The sequence below is a fragment of the Enhydra lutris genome, unplaced genomic scaffold (genome assembly GCF_002288905.1).
Source record: "Enhydra lutris kenyoni isolate GAN:26980312 unplaced genomic scaffold, ASM228890v2 scaffoldscaffold69, whole genome shotgun sequence".
NCBI classification, from domain to species: domain Eukaryota; kingdom Metazoa; phylum Chordata; class Mammalia; order Carnivora; family Mustelidae; genus Enhydra; species Enhydra lutris.
In genome coordinates, this window is record NW_019154153.1 from 567,144 (window position 1) to 580,906 (window position 13,763).

The 13,763-nt window shown below is 36.6% G+C and overlaps 1 protein-coding gene and 1 pseudogene across 5 annotated transcripts in view; one reads left to right on the forward strand and one right to left on the reverse strand.

Moving 5' to 3' along the window:
• LOC111159728 (BCL2 like 13) overlaps nt 1–13,763 on the reverse strand; it is an 82,563-nt gene that overhangs the window by 26,711 nt on the left and 42,089 nt on the right. For all 5 annotated transcript variants that reach the window (XM_022522296.1, XM_022522298.1, XM_022522297.1 and 2 more), the window contains one exon: nt 6,263–6,406. In XM_022522296.1, the coding sequence (XP_022378004.1) occupies nt 6,263–6,406 (144 nt within the window). The remainder of the gene's footprint in view (nt 1–6,262; nt 6,407–13,763) is intronic.
• Nucleotides 263–1,940, forward strand: LOC111159834 (annotated as a pseudogene).

Consider the following 13,763-nt stretch of genomic DNA (forward strand, 5'->3'; position numbering starts at 1 on the left):
CGCACTGCCCCAACTATATATGTATATATCCCAACATATAAATATGACATTCTGGAAAAGGAAAAACTATGGAGACAGTAAAAAGATCAGTGGTTGCCAGGGGTGAGGCAGGACAGAGGATCAAACACGTGGAACACAAGATTTTTAGGAAAGTGAAACTACTCTGTGTAATACTATAGTGATAGATATATGCCATCATAAATTTGCCCAAATTACAGAATATGCACCAAAAGTAAACTGTAACTATGGTCTTTGGGTGACAATGATGTATCCACAGAGGTTCATCGGTTGTAACAAATGTACAGAACTGATGGGAGATGCTGATAATGGGGAAGGCCATCCATCTGTGCAGGAGGGTAGTATATGAGAAATCTCTGTACCTTTCTTCAACATTTCTATGAACGTAAAACTGCTCTACAGTCTATTAAAAAAAATCCACACCAGTCACAGTACTTATAAGCCTCAATAAAGTGCTTTTCTCAATACCAGTACAGTGGAAAAATCATCTCAAATATAGTTAAGGCAAAAATGATCACAAAACATAAATCCTAGAAAAAACTATCTGCAGAAATTCAAAAGGCACTTATCCCAGCCACTTCTTTTTCTAATTCAGAGAACAAAATACTATTTTCGTCTCTGCAAATCTATATGCCCAAACCCTTCCTCCAACATATTATAGCTGTCATCCCTCCTCCTTTCTTGTAGGTTTTCAAAACTAGCTCCACTTTGACAGGTAGGCAGTTTGCTTCACCCTGACCTTGTGTTCAGGCGGCTGAAGACAAACACTTTACTCCGGAAGTCATATTACAGACTTTATGTAACAGACATGCACCATCATGCAGCCCAATCATTCTTCTCTAGAAGAATGACCATAATGGTTTTAAGACCTGTCAATGGAATGTTTAACACAAAGTGCCTTAAAGATGATTCATCTTGACGCTTTGTATCATAGGAGACATTTTCACCAATTAGTCAAAAAAGGAATCTCTTGGTTTTAAACACACGAAAAAACACAGGGCTTAAACCTAACAATGTGAAATACAGATTGGGCATTCAAAATTAGAGATTAAAAACACATTAAAAAATTTAAATATCAATAAACTACTTATTCATTATTACTGCTCTTTTCTTTTGCAAACACATTTCAGTTGAACAAAAGAACTACTTTCTCTGTAACAAAGTATAATAACCAACAAACATCAATGTAGTGTGTCATAATAAAACTGAAAATCAAGAAAGGAATGAATTACATTCCCTGTATTTAATTCTTCCCTTGTTGGAAAGCACCATTTAGGTGAGCAAGATTCCTGGGTGGAGCTACCACGAACAGCAGCAATGGCAATGATAATGGCAGTGGGGAAAATGCGGGGCTGGCCCAAGTGCCGTCCTCGCCCTCTATCTACACTGGAGACATGAAGAGATTCTTTTGAGTGCAAACATGAATCAGGACAGAGTAGTAGTTCAAGGGGAAGTCCTTACGTGACAGTCCTTCCCCACAGAAAGATGGGGAGATTATATATCTAATGAAGAAATGTACAGCAGCAAAGACCATAGGTCTCAGTCAGAAGCTAGAAAAGTTGATGCTCTGAAGGAAAGTACAGCCTATATGTCTGACTGGTTCATAAGGCCTGAAACCATTCCCCCAGGGAGTTCCACTTCAGTTTTCATTCTGTTTCTCTGAGCATGAGGAAAAGCGAAACCAGGAAGAACGGGGAGTTTTTTTCCCCTGCAGACTCTCTTCATTCTATATCTCCTCCTTTCTTATGCTTGGCTTTGGGTCTAGGCATCTATATTGAAAATGACTGAGCACACTCTCTGCCAGCACCTACCGAGGGAAAGAAAAGCCCCTTAAAAAGTATGAGATATGTGAAGTGGTGTATTATCACAGCAGTTTACTTGAAGACCCAAGCCCAATTCGAGTCAGACGTTCAACCAACTGAGCCACCGGGGCACCCCTCAAAAATTTTTTAAATTCCAGTATACTTAACATATAGTGTTATATTAGTTTAAGATGTACAATACAGCGATTTAATTTTATATAGTACTCAGTACTCATAAGTGTACTCTTAATCCTCTTCACCTATTTCATGCCCCTCCCCCACATACTGAAATTTTTTAAAAGACTTTATTTATTTGTGAGAGAGCAAGAGAGTGAGTGAGAGCTAGCATGAGCAGGGGGAGAGGCAGAAGGAAAAGGAGAAGCAGGCCCCCTGCTGAGCAAGAACTCAATGTGGGACTTGATCTCAGGACCCTGGGATCATGACCTGAGCCAAAGGCAGACACCCAGACTACTGAGCCACCCTGGTGCACCCATACTAAAATTTTTATAGATAAAATCATATAATGCCTGGATTTTGCTTCAAAATAATATTAAGAAGGGACAGGACTAGGGTGTGAATAAAGCATACGTGGTAATGAGTTAGTGATTATTAGGGCTAAGTGATGGCAGTCATTATGCTATCTTATCTATTTTTGTGGACATTTAAAATTCTCCAAAATAAAATGCTTAAAAATGGATGCCTGGGTGGCTCAGTTGGTTAAGCAACTGCCTTTGGCTCAGGTCATGATCCTGGAGTCCCGGGATCGAGTCCCATATTGGGCACCCTACTCAGCAGGGAGTCTGCTTCTCCCTCTGACCTCTCCCTTCTCACACTATTTCACATTCTCTCTCTCTCTCTCAAATAAATAAATAAAATCTTTTTTTTTTTTAAAGATTTTATTTATTTATTTGTCAGAGAGAGAGAGAGAGTGAGCACAGGCAGACAGAGTGGCAGGCAGAGACAGAGGGAGAAGCAGGCTCCCCACAGAACAAGGAGCCCGATGTGGGACTCGATCCCAGGACGCTGGGATCATGACCTGAGCCGAAGGCAGCTGCTTAACCAACTGAGCCACCCAGGTGTCCCAAATAAAATCTTTTTAAAAAAATGTTTAAAAGTAAGTAGTAGGAGAGAATTAAGATACAAAAATCCATTGCACTCTCCTCCAAAAGAGTAAAAATAAAAGGGTATAATGAGTATCTCTATACCAACAACTCTGAAAATTCAGGGATAATATCCAGGAAAATTATCAAAAGTTGACAAGAAAAGGGTGCCTGGGTGGATCAGTTAGTTAAGTGTCCAACTCTTGATTTCAGCTCAGGTCTCAAACTTAGGGTGGTGAGCTGAAGCCCCATGTTGCGGCCCACACTGGGCATGGAGCATTCTTAAAAAAATAATTAATAAAGTTGACAGGAAAATCAGAAAACTTCTCTCAGAGAAAACACCAGGCTATTTTACATGTATGTTATAGAAAGCAAAACACGCTAATTTTTTTTTTAAGATTTTATTTATTTTTTGACAGACAGAGATCACAAGTAGGCAGAGAGACAGAGAGAGGAGGAAGCAGGCTCCCTGCCGAGCAGAGAGCCGGATGTGGGTTTCAATCCCAGGACCCTGGGATCATGACCTGAGCCGAAGGCAGAGGCTCCAAACCACTGAGCCACCCAGGCACCCAAAACACACTAATTTAAACTTCATATAAACTATTCCAGAGTACAAAAAAAAGGAAACACTCTTCCCACTCTGGATTCTTTTACGAAGCCAACATACCCTTAAAACTGAAACCAAATAAAAATTACAGGCCAACCTCACTCACTGAGACTGATACAACTAAATGATACAACTAAATGCTCTAATTAAGGACACTCATTTTAACATCAGGAAAAAGACAAGGATGCCTTCTAATGGATGCCTTCCATTAATATTGTACTGGAAGATCCTGATTAGTGAATAAATGTGTTAAAAAGGTAGTTACTGAGGAAAAATTTTACATTATTCACAGACAGTATGATTTTCTATGTAGAAAACCCAAAGCAGGGGCACCTGGATGGCTCAGTCAGCTGAGCAACCAACTCCTGGTTTCATCTCAGGTCATAATCTCATGGGCCATGAAACTGAGCCCTCTGTCAGGCTCAGCACTCAGGGGGTAGTCTTCTGGAATATTATCTCCCTCTGCTCCTCCCCTCACTCATATGTGTGCGCCTTTCTCTCTCTCTAATACATAAAAAAAAAAAAAAAAAATCTTTAAAGATGGGTGGCTCAGTCAGTTAAGCATCCAACTCTTGGTTTTGGCTCAGGTCATTATTTTAAGATCAAGCCCCCAATCGGGCCCTCAGTTGGTGCGGAGTCTGCTTGAGAGTCTCTGTCTCTGAGGCCCACCTTCTTTCGGGATCATGCTCTCTCTCTCTCTCTCTCTCTCAAATAAATAAATTAGTAAATAAAACCTTTTTTTTTTAAAGATTTTATTTATTCACTTGACAGAGATCACAAGTAGAGATCTTTAAATCTTCAAAGGCAAGCAGAGAGAGAGAGAGAAGAGGAAGCAGGCTCCCCGCTGAGCGGAGAGCCCGATGTGGGGCTCGATCCTAGGACCCTGAGATCATGACCTGAGCCGAAGGCAGAGGTTTAACCCACTGAGCCACCCAGGCACCCCAGTAAATAAAATTTAAAAAAATAATAATTAAAAAAAAAACCAGAGATAAATAATCCAGATAATAAGAGGGTTTAACAAATTTGCTGGATATGAAATCAATATGGAGAAGTCAATTTGATGAGGGAACTATAGTTGTGTAAGATGTTAACACCAGGGAAAACTGGGTGAACAGTATGCAGGAACACTTTATGACATTTTTATAAATCTAAACTTATTAAAATAATTTTAATAAATGATTTAAAAAATTAAGAAGTCTGATAATATTAAGTATTGGTGAAGATGAAGAGCAACAAAAATTTTTATATAATGCTGACAGAGTGTAAGTTGGAAAAAACCACTTTGGAAAACACTTTGGCATTATCTTGGACCCAGAAATTCTACTCCCAACTATATAACCAGAGAAACTTATACATATATGTATAAAACTGTTCGTAACACCAATGTTTGTAATAGCAAAAAGCTGAAAATGTCTACTGATAAGATTATAGAGAAATAAATTGTTATTTATCTATATAACAGAATATCAAACACAAACCAATACATTAAACCAGATCACTAGATGATTTAGAGGGTAAAAATGGGTTTGGAAAGATGGGGGACATCTGAGATATTACAATCACTTGTGGCCCTTCAAAAGGCCAACAGTACAGGGGCACCTGGGTGGCTCAGTGGGTTAAAGCCTCTGCCTTCAGCTCAGGTCATGATCCCAGAGTCCTGGGATCGAGCCCCGCATCGGGCTCTCTGCTCAGCAGGGAGCCTGCTTCCTCCTATCTCTCTGCCTGCTTCTCTGCCTACTTGTGATCTCTATCTGTCAAATAAATAAATAAAAATCTTTAAAAAAAAAAAAAAAAAAAGGGCGCCTGGGTGGCTCAGTGGTTAAGCCACTGCCTTCGGCTCAGGTCATGATCTCAGGGTCCTGGGATCGATTCCCGCATCGGGCTCTCTGCTCAGCAGGGAGCCTGCTTCCCTCTCTCTCTCTCTGCCTGCCTCTGTCTACTGTGATCTCTCTCTGTCAAATAAATAAATAAATAATTAAAAAAAAAATCTTAAAAAAAAAAAAAGGCAACAGTACATAAACAGACTTCTATCTGTAGTATCAAAATTTCATGGGGGAGGAAGGAGATGATTAGGATAAAAATGTCTAAAAAGGATCCTAAAAAATAAATAAATAAAAGGGATCCTTTGGGAACTGATAATTAAAAAAAAATTGAGAAACAATGACTAAGGACAGTCTCAAGAATACAACACTGAGTGAAAGAAAGCAAGTTTAGAAAAATACATACAATATATCATTTACATAAAGTTCAAAACATACAAAATAATATACTTGTTTAGAGATACATATGTATATATGATTAAACTATAATTTTAAAAAATTCAGAATAGGAGTTATCCTTGTGAAGTAGATAAGAGCATGCTGGAATCTAGGAGGGCATATAAAAAATTCAAAAGTATTGTATGTGTTCTTTTCTTCAACTGGGATGGCAAATACATAGGCACTCATTTTATTATTCCTCATCCCTTATTATTTAAATATTATTTGTTAGTATAAAATGTTCCATAATTAGAAGTACTTAAAAAAACTATTTAAAAATATCACCTATCAATTTACTATAAGTAACATCTTAATAGCGAAACCATATGAATAGTTTGCCACTGATCATCATGCAATGTTAAATATTAAATTACAATATTCACATTAAACCTATGTTGCTAAAAACAACCACAATGAGAAGCCTGACCTTTTTTAAAGATTTAAAAAAAAAAAACCAAAACACGTAACAGCTCATACCCAGCCACCTTGCTGAATGATGTACTCTGCTGCATAGTCCTCCAGATACGTCACACCAAACTGTAGCAATGCACTCAGAGGCTCTTGACCACGTCTTGTCAACTCCAAAAGCATTTGTTGTAGCAAAATCAGAGGCACCAAAATCTTCAATGCAAAGATGACAGAGTAAAAAACAAACAAATTCTTATAATTCATTTTGTATGTTCAACTACTAAAAAATTATGACTCAGATGCATCATTATGGAATCTCATTTTTACTATAATAAAGAAATAAGGGGCGCCTGGGTGGCTCAGTGGGTTAAGGCCTCTGCCTTCAGCTCAGGTCATGATCCCAGGGTCCTGGGATCGAGCCCCGCGTAGGGCTCTCTGCTCCGGAGGGAACCTGCTTCCTCCCCTCTCTCTCTCTGCCTGCCTCTCTGCCTACTTGTGATCTCTGTCAAATAAATAAAATCTTAAAATAAATAAATAAATAAATAAAATACTGACCCCTTACTAGAATGTCTGTGAATGATGCCTGTAGATTTTATACCAGAGGGTGGTAGAAATAATTAATTTATGAAAATAATTGGGCTCATTTGTATGTGTGTATATGAAACATGCAGAAAAGATTCACTGAAGTATTATTTATAATAGCACAAACAACCCACCAGGGACTGGTTATATAAATTTTGGCAAAATATCATGTAGTTGTTAAAAAGAACTAGACTGTTCATTGCCCAATCACCAAGACTTATTTTCAGTGAGAAAAGTGACAGGACAGTGTATATAATAATGGCACAATTGTGCTTGAAATACACATACACACATACATATACATATACAAATATTTGTATAATCCCTATACTATCTCTGGAAAAATATACAAGAAACTGGTAATAGTGGTAACCTAGGAAGAGAACGAAGTAATGACGATAGGGTGGGAAAACAGTTTTCAATGTATACATTTCTGTACTTATTGTATTTTGTACCATGTCTTTTTAATTTTATTTTTTATTAATTATTTTTATTAACATATAATATATTATTTGCCCCAGGGGTACAGGTCTGTGAATCAGCAGGCTTGCACATTTCACAGCACTCACCATAGCACATACCCTCCCCAATGTCCATAACCCAACCACCCTACCATGTGCTTTTATTATCTATTTGAAAATGAGAACTTTCAAAATTATCAGCTATCTTATAAAAGTCATCAAAAACCTAAATGGGGGGGGGCACCTGTCTGGCTCAGTTTGTTAAGTGTCTGACTTCCTCTCAGGTCATGATCGTGATGGAGCTCCTCTTGGGCTCCCTGCTCAGCAGGGAGCCTGCTTGTCCCTCTACCTCTGTTCCTCCCCCTGCTTGTGCTCTGTCTTTCTCTCAAATAAATAAATAAAATCTAAAAACAAAACAAAACAAAAACCCTAGAGATGTATTATTATCATTCCTAATAACCTTGTGGCTTAATATTTAAAAACTGTCAAAATTTATGACAGGCATATGAGAGTCCCTTGCCTTCCAAAAACAAATGCAAATTGGAAAGAGCTAAGCATTTTCAATTAACCATCTGCATGCAATCTCTTTAGTCTAAAACATCAAGAGGGCTCCACATGCCTGGAAAAGGAATGCAAAAGGAAATGAATTGTTACTGAATTGCCAAGGTAATAACAAAAGCATTACAAAATATTTCTGCAGAAGAGGACAAACAGAAAAGACAATGGTTTATAGTCTTACTAATATTCTTTGGCTTTTAAGTAAAAGCAGTCCTGAGGGAATCTACATCAAAGTCTGAAAGAAAGAATGCAACAAACACATCTTCCTTTTTTGATATTGTAAAAGAACTCCAGCCCTAAATTTATTTAAAAACCCCTTCCTAACACTAACGGAGGGGTCTAGGGCTATAAAGAAGAATCTATTAGGTTTTCTTCACAATTAGAAAACCTGTCATACTATTAAAAACAAAACAAAACAAAACCCCACCTCCAAAGCCTATTGTTCATCTAGCTCCAGTACTGAGTCTTAGCAGGAACAGTCAGGTACAGCTTGTTGATCAGTCCTGCTGACTCAGATCATAGTAACTTCAAAGGCCTGAGACGTTCTGTACTTCAAAACATTCTAATTTTCTATAATAATGTACTAACATGCAATATTTTAAAGTTATTCCTGTTTAAGCTCTTAGGGAAAGGAGTTGCAAACACTTTACACTTGCTATATAAAATAATACTTATTTTTATTTGTTCCAAATTTATCTTTCATGTATCAAAAAAGTAGATGCCCTAGTTTTACTATATAATCATCTAGAGATAAATCTGTAATCCTCTTTCACTACTGTCTTGAGTCGTTAATCATATTCCCTCTCATTCACTCTACTCTTTAGGCTGAAATTTACTAATCTTTTAGTCTGTTCTTCATCTGGCAATTCCTTCACTGCTTTGATCATTGAGATTACCCCTTCCCAGATCTCCATCCCAATTTTATCCTTCGTGAAATGCAGTAACCAGAGTACAGAAACTTCACTGTACAGGACTAACAAATTCTAACTGTAATATTCTTGATGATATATGCTCTCTTTTACCTACTTGACATCCTATCTTCAGGTACCTACATGATGATTTCCAGGCCCACTATCTTTTAAGTATAATTTAGACTGTCTTAATATAGTTAAAAAAACCCACTTGCTCTCTAATTTTTGTGATCACACAAAAAACCTCATAAGTTATTTCTACTACCGAGTCCATCAACTTGGCAGTGTACTACCCATAAGAAACTATCACCTTATACCTGATATTTTTTTTTTGCACTCCCCCTCCCACAGTACTGAAAACAAACAAACAAACAAACAAAAAACCAAAAACCTGGATCCCCAAGAAGGTTCCACTATTCATATCTCTAAAGGCTAAGAAGGAATCAAATAGTCTTACTTTTTGAATTCCTGTAAGTCATTTCCTTACTGGATAATAGTAATCCCCACAACACATATAAATTATTTTTCTCTCCAATAACTTCCAAAAAGGAATGCTAAGATAATTTTGGCCATCAAAAAGGAATACCATTCACTGTCTCACCATAGGTACCATGCTAACAATATTATCTTATAATTAAAGAAAGTATAGCTTACTGGGTACAGAAATGAAGTATATTAATTTATAGCTCCAAGGGTCTCTCCCAATAGATATTTATAATGATAAAAAACATATTTTGACCCATCAATTTACTATTTAGCAACCAATTTATAACTTAGCAACTCTAGTAAATATCATATCCCACAAATTTTACCTGTATTGATTGATTAGGTTTGAATGTTTGACCTATCTGCTTCAAAACAAAATTTAAGTGACAACCAGGCATTATATAACACCCAGTGTGATGCAACAGGAAATAAGAAACATCACCAATAAGTACTCTTGCCAAAAAGATTAAACCTGAGTATGATTAGGCTTCTGAATTTACCTAACAATGGAAAGGAAATATAGATACAGAGGAATATGTTACGGGACATCTCAGTGATATAGTTAAATAAAATCAGAAAGCAGGAAATTTTACAGAAGAAATAACTTGTAAGCAAGGAAAAAACAAGAGAGAGAGAGAGAGAGAGAGAGAAAGCCCACATATTAAAAGAGCTTTAGACACATATTACATGATTGCATTTATATGAAGTGTCCAGAATAGGGAAATTTAAAGAGCTTGAGTAATGTCACTAGGGGCTGGGAGGGACAAAAAATGGAGAGTGACTACTAAAAATCGTGGGGTTTCTTTATGGGAAGATAAAAGTGTTCTGGAATTAGACAATGGAAATGGCTGCATAACTATGTGAATGTACTAAAAAACCACTGAATTGTATACTTTAGGAAAGTAAATATAAATTTTATGGTATGGACTATATTTCAATTTTTTTTTTTTTAAAGTAAAGACAAGACTTATCAGCCAAATGCAATGCACGGACTTTGTCTGGATCACGGTTTAAACAAATCATCTTAGAAAACTACCTTTGTGAGAAAAATCTGAATACTAAACAGATTATGCGATGACAGAATTACTGTTAATTACTGTTAACATTCTGAGGTATAAGTATAATAGTGGTATTATCAGTTGGTTAAAAAGGATACTTCAAAAAAAAGGGCTTACATCATCCTTGGAAATACACACTAATCCATTTATGAATCAAATGATGTCTAGGGCCTACTTCAAAATAATAAAAATAGATGAAAGAAGACTAGCCATATATTGATCATTACTGAAGCTGAATGACAAGATACATGAGATTTGCTATACTATCCGCTGTGCTTTTATGTATGCTTGAAATTTCAATAAAGATTTAAAAATATTAGTGATTTAGTATGTCACTAAAAATTAACAAAGGCAAATAATTCATTTATTTTTGCTATTGTCTTTCTAAAGTTTATTTGTTACACTACGAACAGCATGTATTAACACTACAGCTGGCTCTCTTTTTATAGTTACAATGTTTACTTTATTATTATTATTTTTTAAAGATTTTATTTATTATTTTTTGTCAGAGAGAGAGGGAACATAAGCAGGCAGAGGCGGAGAGAGAAGCAGGCTCCCCGCTGAGCAAGGAGCCTGATGCAGGACTCTATCCCAGGACCCCGGGATTGTGACCTGAGCCGAAGGCAGCGGCTTAACCCACTGAGCCACCCAGGCATCCCTACTTTATTATTATTTTTAAAAAGATTTTATTTTAGGTAGTCTCTAAAATAAAATGGGGCCCAACATGGGGCCCAAACCCACAACCCTGAGATCAAGAGTCACATGTTCTACTGACTGAGCCAGCCAGGCACCCCTACAGTGTTTATTTTAACAAAAAGGATATAAGGAAGGTCAGGAAAAGAAGACAGTAAGATGTAAGCGTGGTGTGTCTCTGCACACCATTTACAGTACCAGGATACCATCAAAATAATTGTTTCTATCAGGGTCAAAAAAAGACAGTGATCATTAATGTATCATGAGCAGTTATGGAACTTTGCAGATAATGTAATTATAGTTAGCAGTCCAATGGCATACACAGTGCCTTCAATTAGTGTATTTAAGCATAATTATATTTCTGGTAGGGTCTACATCCCCAAGAAAAGGCAAAGTTGAGCATTTCATGGCTTTTTCTCTTTGATCATTATTTTCTACTTTTCTTCTCAGGAGAGAATTACATAGGAAAAGACAATATCCATGTAGGGGCGGGGGAAGAAGGAAAAGACCCTGTAATTTAGAGATAATTACTATGTATTATTTAATGTTTTGGCACATATTTCAATTATTTTTCTAGGCATATACATACCTATACTTATACACGGACTTTTTAACTTCTTTTTTTAAAGGATCATACTATTAATACAGGATTGTGACCCGATTTTTCCTCCACTTCTTTTGATATGGAGTATTCTACCAAGATGCTTTCAGAATCCCTATACATATAAACAGATACTCAGTTTATCCCTAACATGGCATGCTCTGTGGACATTTTTCTTCCTCTTCTCTCTGATGCGTGTTTCATTTAAGCCTCATTTACCTACCAGACAGCCATATTATTTTCAGCCCTAGAGGACTCAGTAGGAGAGTAATACTGGATTCAACAGAGCAAGTAATAAATCTAACTGGCAGGCCTCATTTATATGAGGCATTTATTTAAGCCACAGCCTTGGCCTTTGGTTCAGCTGAGGGACTAAAATGAAGCAGACAATGGAAAAATCAGACGGGTGAAGAGAGATAGTGAAGTTTGGGGTTTAGTCGGATTTTTTTTAGGACAACCCTAGGATCGAGGGGAGGAGAACATACAAGAGTTGATTATTAACAGTCACTGGACAAAGTGAAAGGAAGAAAACATAAAATATGGGAAGAAAGCGAGTAATGTTAGGTACTTAAACATGTGTTGTTCGACATACTAAGAAATATATCATAACCACGCTCATTCTTATTTATAAAATAAGTGTATTTTAAATATCTAAGGGCTTTTTTTAATTCCAAAAAAGGAAATTAAACAAACTTTTAAAATAAGTTATTTACAGCTAAATAACATAGTAAAACCCCATAACAGTGACTATTTTGGAACAAATTCTCAGACCTTAAATCTAACTTAATAGCCACTATTTACTGAGTGCTTATTATGATGCCAGGCAATGTGCTAAATAAGCATTTAACCTACATTATATCATTTAAATCTAGTAAAATTTTTGAGGTTAGTATTAGATCCATTTCATATATGTGAAAATGAAGATTTAGAAGGGCACCTGGCTGCCTCAGTTGGAAGAGTGTGCTACTTCTGATCTCGGGGTCATGAGTTAGAGCCCCATGTTGGGTGTAGAGATTACTTAAACAAAACTTAAAAAAGAAAAGAAAATTTAGATTTAGAGAGCTTAATAAACTGTCCAAAGATATGCATCTAGTCTGTGGCAAAGCTGATACTTGAAACAAGTCCAATTACAAAGCCTATGATGCTAATTATTATGCTATAATGCTTCCAAGACCTGTATTATAAAGTGACTAAAAACAATATACATCACTTAGGTACGTAAATCACATGGTCTGGCTCACACTATTAACAGTTCTGAATATGGGGTGGGGATGGTTTAAACAGGTGACGCGGATTAGGGAGTGCACTTGTGATGAGTACTGAGTGATGTGTGGAATTGTTGGATAAAATGAAAACTTAAAAAAAATCAATTCAGAGTACAGGTGGCTATTTATAAAAATGATTCTACTGAATTTTTTTCATTTCTAGCACAAGATCACTAAGGGCCACACTTCTTCCTCATATTGAGGGGAGCCCCACTATACTGCATTTCCTTAGACTTTCTGCCTGTTCAAGGTGATAAATGGATAATACAGTCTGAGATCATGGCTAAGCGGTATGGTACAGTGGAAAAAAACACTAAAGCTGGAATCAGAAGATCTGAGATCTCAGCTCTGGTGTTGGTTCCAATATTTCCTAGTCAAAGGGTCCTGGAGAAGTCACTTAACTTTTTTCCTCTGATTATTCACCTGATTTAACTAAATATATAACAAAACAAAAGCTAATAAAATCCATTCTGTCTTCTGTAAAGGATGGTTGTAATGATCCAATGAGATGTGACATTCAGATACCTTGCAAACTATAAAACACAAATGGTATTACTCATTTAAGAGAACTAGAAGAACAAAAAAAAGGGGAGGGACAAGAAGAAGCGGTCTCGCAAATGAAGCTCTTATTCTTTTTCACCCAAAGACAGACACACAGGGTAACAAAAAACCATCTGGAGATAAGTGTTATGTGTAACACAGAGAACTGAAGAAATGTTAGAAAATTCAAGAACAGATAGGAAGGAAGAATGGCACACTATGGGACACATATTTTTGGGCCAACCAGTCTCACAGTGTTATTCAAAATACCGCTTTACTCAAAAACACCCATTAACACAATTGGATTTATGCATTAAATAATGAGCTCTAACAGTTTTCTCTTATATGATGTTAACAATTTCTCCTACACTTTAATCAACACACTAAAATCTTGTAAGAGAAAAGATAATTTGGT